This window comes from Quercus lobata, chromosome 9 (genome assembly GCF_001633185.2).
Source record: "Quercus lobata isolate SW786 chromosome 9, ValleyOak3.0 Primary Assembly, whole genome shotgun sequence".
Taxonomy (NCBI): Eukaryota; Viridiplantae; Streptophyta; class Magnoliopsida; order Fagales; family Fagaceae; genus Quercus; species Quercus lobata.
Window position 1 is genome coordinate 20,369,871 of NC_044912.1, and position 7,990 is coordinate 20,377,860.

Consider the following 7,990-nt stretch of genomic DNA (forward strand, 5'->3'; position numbering starts at 1 on the left):
AAATGGAGTAAAAAATTATTTGGTAGTGTTAAGAAACAATTGGAATCTGCCCGTAAGTGACTGAAAGCAGTAGAGCAACATGCTATCCAGTCTGGGGACTTAAGCCGTATGAGGTTGTTGGAGGATGAAGTCAATCAACTCCTTGATAAAGAAGCCAAAATGTGGAGGCAGTGGTCCAAAGTTGCATGGCTCCGTGATGGGGATCATAATACTCAATTTTTCCATTACAAGGCTTTTCAGCTCCGTAGGCGAAACTATATTACTAGGTTGCATGATGCTAATGGTGGATGGTGCTTCAGCCAAGATCAAGTTAATGCCACCATTGTAGACTTCTACCAAAATCTCTTTACCTCGGGTAGCCCTAGCAATTTTGAGGAGGTCATTGAGAATATTCCACAAGTTGTAACCGATGAGATGAATGATATGCTAGTGGCCGAATTCAACATTGAGGAAGTGGAGGTCGCTTTGAAGCAGATAGCACCCCTAAAAGCCCCCGGTTCAAATGGTATGCCTCCTCTCTTTTACCAAAGTTACTGGTCTTTACTCGGGTCTGATGTGTTAACCATTATTTTACACTATCTCAATTCAGGTTCTCTTCCTCAATCCCTTTGCCATTCTTTTATTACATTGATTCCTAAGGTAAAGGATCCCACATATGTCTCTAAGTTTAGACCTATTAGCTTGAGCAATGTTTTGTACCGTATTTTTGCTAAAGTTCTAACCAATCATTTGCAAGCTATTATGCCTAATATTATTTCAGAGCATCAAAGTGCATTCATGTCTGATAGATTGATTTCAGATAATATCTTGGTGGCATTTGAGACTTTACATTATATGCGGAATCACAATAAGGGGAAATCTAGATTTATGGCCTTGAAACTTGATATGAGTAAGGCATACGATAGGGTGGAGTGGGAGTACATGGAGAAAGTGATGACAAAGATGGGTTTCCATCCTAGATGGATACAATTAATGATGATGTGTATCACTACAGTCTCTTACTCGGTGCTAATTAATGGGGAGCCCTATGGGCATATCACTCCAACATGTGGTTTGCGCCAGGGAGATCCATTGTCCCCCAATTTTTTCCTCATGTGTACTGAAGGTCTCCATGGTTCAATTAGTCAGGCAGCCCACAACGGTGACATTTGAGGTGTATCTCTTTGTCAGAATGGACCTAGAATCACTCAACTCTTTTTTGCCGATGATAGCCTAATTCTTTGCAGAGCTAGAGAAGAGGAATGTCAAAGCTTGCTTGAGGTGTTGGCCAAGTATGATAGAGCTTCTAGGCAGCAAATTAACCGTAATAAGACCACTATCTTCTTCAATAAATCCACCTCTACAGATACTCAAACAGCAATTCAAAACTTGTTGGGTGTTAATGTTGTTTGGCAATACAAGAAATATCTTGGACTTCCTTCATTAGTTGGCCAAAATAAAAAGGAAAGTTTCACCTTCATCAAGCAGCAAGTATGGAAGAGGATTCAAGGGTGGGAGGGTAAGTTACTGAGTCAAGCGGGCCGGGAAATACTAATTAAGGCAGTGGCACAATCTCTCCCAACTTATACCATGGCATGCTTTAAACTCCCTACCTCACTTTGCCATGAACTTGAGAGCATGATTTGTAGATGTTTTTGGGGGCAAAGGGGTGATAATAGGAAGATTCACTGGGTGAAGTGGTCAAAACTTTGTAAACCCAAGACACAGGGTGGTATGGGGTTTAAAGATTTGTCTATATTCAATGATGCACTCTTGGCCAAACAAACTTGGCACTTGCTCCATGACAAGTCATCCTTATTCTACCATGTTTTCAAAGAAAAATTCTTCCCTAATACCTCGGTTATGGAGGCCAAAATTCCAGCCAACTCCTCATATGCTTGGAAGGGTATTATGAAGGGTAGGAATGTGATCAAACAGGGAGCGAAATGGAGGATTGGGTCAGGCAGGTCTGTCCAAATTTGGAGGTGAGAATTGGTTGCCCAAATCATGTAATCCTAAGGTTTTATCACCACGGATTGAAGGGAGGGGAGTGCGTATGGTTTGTGACTTGATTGACCCGGACCTTAAGGAGTGGAAGACGGATGTCATTAATAGTTTGTTCTTTGACTTTGAAGCAGCCCTTATAAAAAATATGCCTCTCTATAGATCAATACAAGATGACGTCCTAATTTGGCCCTTTAACCATGATGGGATCTATATTGTCAAGTCCAGCTATAGGTACTTACATGAGCAACAGCAGCACGACCTGCCTAGGCCTTCAGATAGTTCGGTGCTCAAGCCACTATGGAAGAAAATTTGGGGGCTTCAAGTCCCAAATAAAGTTAAGCATCTGGCTTGGAAGGCTTGTAAGGATTCATTGCCAACCAAGACCAATCTGATCCGTAGAAGGGTCATTACTGAGGGCTGTTGTGATGCTTGCAAAATGCATTAGGAAGATGTGGTTCATGCCTTGTTCCTCTACCCAGCCTTGCAATCTGTTTGGAGATCTTGGGCTTAATGGAACCACAGCACGCTTCAGGTATGCTCCTCTTTCACTGACATTTTTGAGCTTATTTTTGCAGGTAATAGGGAGCTCAACCTTTTTGCTACTGTTCTCTGGACATTGTGGAATAGGAGGAATAACTTGAGCAAGTGGTTGATTTTGCTCAAGATTGAATCCTGGAGAGAATTTCTTGCAGCGTTGGTGTTCAACAATCCTGACACCATTAGGTAGCAGCTTGGTAGGCACTGGATCAACATGCCTATAAAGTCAACTTCGACGGAGCGACTTTTGCAGAGGATGGACTTGCTGGCTTGGGAGTAGTGATCCGTAACGACCAAGGACTGATCATGGCCTCACTTACTCAGCAAATACCTCTGCCCGTTTCATTTATAGAGGTAGAAGTCTTGGCAGCACGAAAAGCATTGGAGCTTACACTTGAACTTGGTTTCGACAACATCACTCTTGAAGGGGACTCTGAAGTATTGATTAAATCTTTAGCGACAGGTTGCAACTCTCTGGCTCATTATGGTCATTTAACTGCAAATATTCATATTCTTATGTCTCGGTTTTCATCGCTTAGTTTATCTCATGTTAGGAGGCATTGTAATAGATTAGCACATGCCTTAGCTCGACAAGCATCCTCTACCCCTGATATGTCTATCTGGATGGAAGAAATACCAACAGACCATAACTCTATATACATGGCTGATTTGAATGGCCTAAGCTAATAAGATATTGCTGCCTTGATTCTTAAAAAAAAAAAGGTAACAACATGGCTATCAAGATTAGTGACAGGGGTTAGGCAATTAAATTGATGAACGTAAGATTCTACTTTCCAATTAGGAAAAAAATGTAATTATAATTAATAATATATGTTTAAAAAATCAAACAAAAGTATTTTTTAGACATAAATTACTTATAAAATACAATAATTATTATGCACCAAATTATAAAATACATGAAAAAAAATAAAATTTCAAACAATTTCAAAATTTTTAATATATAAATAATAATAATAAATGAAAAAAACAATAGACCCATTTGGTTGTTTCCCAATGTTAACCTATTTTCATTCCCCAATACAAATTTTGGATTATTTTACTTCATAGCCTTAATAAGATATAAGAGGGATTAATAGTTAAAACTAATAAACAAAAAAAAATTAAGAAAAAAGAAGAAAGATAAATTTGAGTAGCTTTGGATCAGTTTGGTTATGGTGAAAACAGGGGAGATGGAAATGGGAGAGAGAAAATATGAGAGAAAGGGGACTCTTGGGTTGTTTGGTTGGAATGGAAATTGAAAAGATTTTGATTAGGCCCAAGAGCTTTCTCCTGATTTGGAGACAAACTCGGTTAATTTTGCTACTATCATCTCATTTACTCTTTTTTTTTGTCCCAGAGCTATAACGTTCTAACATGTATCTCTCTCTTTGATTTTATCTTTTTTTCTTTCTTTCTTTGATGGTTTGTTCTCTCTCTCTCTCTCTCTCTCTCTCTCTCTCTCTCTCATACTATTTTTTTCTTGATGTCATTTACTCTCTTTTTCTTTCTTTGTTAGCTTGTTTAGTATCAATCTATGTATTATTTTGGGAAAAATGCCCATACACCCCCCCCCCCTAAACTTTGAAGTAGTGGTTAAAACAACCCATAAACTTTTATTTTGGCCAATTTACTCCTTCAACTTTATACACCTGCCAAATAAGTACTTCAGTTAGTTTGGTGTTAAAAAACAAATAGGAAATATCAAAAAAAGAAGAAGGGGAAACTCATGTGAGAGGCAACTAACATTACCAAGGGTGAATCAGTTTAGTTGAGAGGGAGAGAGAAAGCTTGGATGAAAGAGAGATGAACCAGAAGTCTAGAATTGTCGCAGCAACCTTTCTCTCCGGTGCCGGAGTCTTCTCTCCGCTAGTATGCCTTTTTTTTTGGGGGGTAAAATACGATTTTGGTCCTTAAACTTTGTCAAATATTTGTTTTTCGTTTCTAAACTTTAAAAAGTTATTTTTTCATCCCTAAACTTTGTAAAGATTTTTTTCATTAGTTTAGAGACAAAAATAAGGATGAAAAAAGAACTTTTTTCAACAATTTAGGGATGAAAAACAAACTTTTGGTAAAGTTTAAGGACATAAATAAAACATTTTCAATAGTTTAAGGACAAAAGATGGACTTGTTAATAGTATAGGAACGAAATATGAACTTCTTAAAGTTTAAGGATGAAAACCAAACTTTTGATAAGGTTTAGGGATCAAAATAGTATTTTACCCTTTTTTTATTTTTTATTTTTCTACTCTGTGTTTTTCCAATCCTCCATTTGCAAGTTTCTGTTGCAATGTTTTGGTTTGGTTTAATTTTCGAGCTTACCCTTACACTTACCCAAGTGTTTCAAGGCCTGTGATGGATTGGGTTGAGTTGATTGTCATAAAATTTCCATTCCTTCAAAATCGGTTTTGAGTAGCTATACAATTGTTTGATGAAATGTCTGAGAGGGATATGGGCAGTGTTTTTGGTTTTTTGGTATGGGTTTTGGTTGTTTGGCAGGATTTTAGATGGGTTTGCAATTTCTTGACAACAATTTCCAGGGTTAGGTTTATGTGGTTTCATAACATATTTATCTAATTTTGAAAAAAGTGAGACAAACTTGATGCTGGCAAATTTTTAATTAATGGGTTTTGTCAATTTGTAAGTAAAATTTTTTGTTTTTGAATTGGTGGAGCTATTGTGAAGGACATGATCATGATAGTATTTGTTTTAGTCTGTGGGGTTTTTATTGATTTCATTAATTTTTTTTCGAAGTTTGTTATTGCTTTGTAGTGGCCTAATTTGGTTTATGTCTAGGAACTCAGTTTCCATGATTTCCACTGTGAATAATTTGTATCGTTTTTTGTTTTCTATTCAGAGAATGATTAAATTGTCTAATTGATAGCTGTTAGAGATATCTTGTATATTCATGCATGAATATATGCTTGATTGCTAAAGTGTTCCAACACCTAATGGAAGACTTCAATGTAGAAACCTTCAAATGCTTTGCCATTTGAGTTCTTCCTGATCATGTCCTTCACAAACCCTTTGAGCATGGCATTACTAGGAACTATGATTATCATTGGATTTGCTTATGTAGGCATTGCCCAACATATGGGAACCAGATTTAACCCAGCTAGCCAAGCTTTTTCTGTTGTTTTCTTAACACCACTATTCTTTGCATGTGGCAAATGTCTAATTCATTGTATTTCTTTCCATCCACTTTCACAAACTTGAATTTTTGAAGTTTGTGATAGCATTTGTTCTTTGAAACGTATTTCTCCACTTAAGATGATTCTATTAGGCCAAATTTTGAAATCTCTAGAGCTGCTAGTAGGATTGTGGTACCCTTAGCAGCATGTGGTTACTTAATCAAGCTTTAGTTTTACAATCAACTATTATGGTTTTCCTTTTTTGAGTCATATGGTGCAAATACTAGGTTTAAGGTTTTCATTTGTTTCATTTTGGTTTCACTTATTTGTATTTAGTTTCTAAGTTGTGCATAGTCTAATAATTTTGTTTTTGTTTTTTGTTTTTTTTTTTGTTTTGTTTTGTTTTGTTTTGTTTTGTTTTGTTTTTGTGTTTTGGTTGTGTAGGATCGTAATGTATGTAACTACTCTGAGTGGCATGCCATTGAATTCACACCAAGGAGCGAAAGTGTTATTAATGGACAATTCCTCATTTGGAAGGAGGCCCAATAATAGGAACAAGCCCAACAGTATGGGAGGGAATAAAGAAGAAGAATTAGAAAATTGAGAAGAAAACCATTTAAGCCCGAATGGCAGGAATAATGGTCCTTAGGCTTGTAAAATAGCAAAAGGGCCTCGAAGAAAGTAAACAGGCCCAAAGGAACCCAAAGAAAGAAGTAGTAAACCCATTGGGCATTATGGGAAATGGAAAGCAAGCAAAAATGGGCCAAAGGAGCCCAAAGGATGGAACTAAGCAAATGGGGTTGGTCGAAAAACCTATAAACCCCGAAAGTAAAGGATATGGTAATTTGGGCTGGAGAAGCCTAAAAGACTTAGCAAAAACCCATGAGAATGAAGGATTGGAATGGGCCGGGGATATCTAAAAGAATAAAATGGGCCAAGGAAGCCCCCAAAGCGATGGAATCGGCTAAGGAAGCCCCAAAGTAATGAAATGGGCCAAGAAAACCCAAAACAACGTTAGTACAAGCCCAATGATAGTACTGAGCTACTGGAACTGAGCAGAAGGAAAATGTACAGCAGGCTCAAAAGAGGCCTAGCAAGCACAAATCAAATAATAGCATGGTAGAAATAACGAGGCGGCATGGCAAGAGTGCCAACCGACCTACAAAGAGGGTAAGGGTTGGATTAAAGAAGGAAAGGTCCATGCCTAAGCAGGACCCAGCTTAGGGAGGAAGCAAGATATAAAGAATGAAAGCCCAGTGACTCATCCATGCCACAAGAGGCCAAGAATGAGTGGCAGAACGTGCAACAAAGGCCAGACAAGCCCCCAGGTCATGGCAAACGCATGAACAACAAACAAGCTGTGGACACACATGGAAGTGGAGTACGCATAAGGCTTAGGCACCACTCACTTCTACCTAGCCAATACAGGAGTGATGGGCCATGGGTCAGAGGTAAAAGAGGGCATGGTTTGGCGGTGGGGAGAAGGGGAAAGCCTATTCTGGGGTTCCCGCTCAAGCTCTTTTGGGGGAAATGTCTTGTTGGGATGACATACCACCCAAAAGATGGAAAGATGAGCTGGAATCACTATGTGCATGCTATAGGGGTTAGTAAGAGAGAATGCCCACCCTTATTCGGATGGGAATGCCACGATGAGTAAGAAAACAAAATAAAACTCTTTTGTCTGGGAATGGGATGTGGCACGGCCAGCACAGGTAAGTGATGATAGCTGGGCAACCAACAGACCAGTGGGTGGTCTGGGAAGGACACCTATACCAAAGGGGTAAAAAAGTAAAAACCCATCACCACAAGCAGTATAAAAAGGGCCTTATCTGTGCACGGTAAGGAGAACAAGAAGAAGGGGGAGAATAGAGGAAAGGAGAGATAAAAATAAAAATAAAAATAAAAATAAAATTTAAAAAAAGAGAAAAAGAAGTAAAAAGAAAAAGAAAAAGAAAGATAGGAGGGAAAATAGGAAACTTAGAAAGGAAAAATGAATTAGAAAGGAAAAATAGAGAGTGAGCAAGAGTGTGATAGTGGGCATGTACCAATAGACTATTCCCTTTTCTCCCTCCAAAAGCCTGCTCTCTAGTGAGGGTTAAGGAATTCAAGGATAAGGCATAGGCCCATTCTCTCAAAGTAGGCAATTTCTGTGGCAGGATTTCCCTGTGAGATTGCCCACATTGAAGAGTGGTTCCCTTCCTGGACTTGACTCCATTGAGAAATCAAGCATGACAGACTAACCATCTTTCCTTTTATTTTATTGATCAAGCATTAATTGATCAAGTATTAATATCATTTCCTTTTCTTTTTATCTTTGTTATTAACTCATTTTTGCCGCA

General features: G+C 38.2%; 1 protein-coding gene across 1 annotated transcript; it reads left to right on the plus strand.

Annotated features, from left to right (window-relative positions):
* Positions 1-108: 108 nt before the first annotated feature.
* On the plus strand, positions 109-2,713 carry LOC115961364. Its single transcript, XM_031080356.1, has 5 exons — positions 109-505; positions 590-930; positions 1,171-1,946; positions 2,466-2,518; positions 2,562-2,713. Exons 1-5 carry the CDS (start codon positions 109-111, stop codon positions 2,711-2,713), a joined length of 1,719 nt encoding a protein of 572 aa, XP_030936216.1.
* The last annotated feature ends 5,277 nt before the right edge of the window (positions 2,714-7,990 follow it).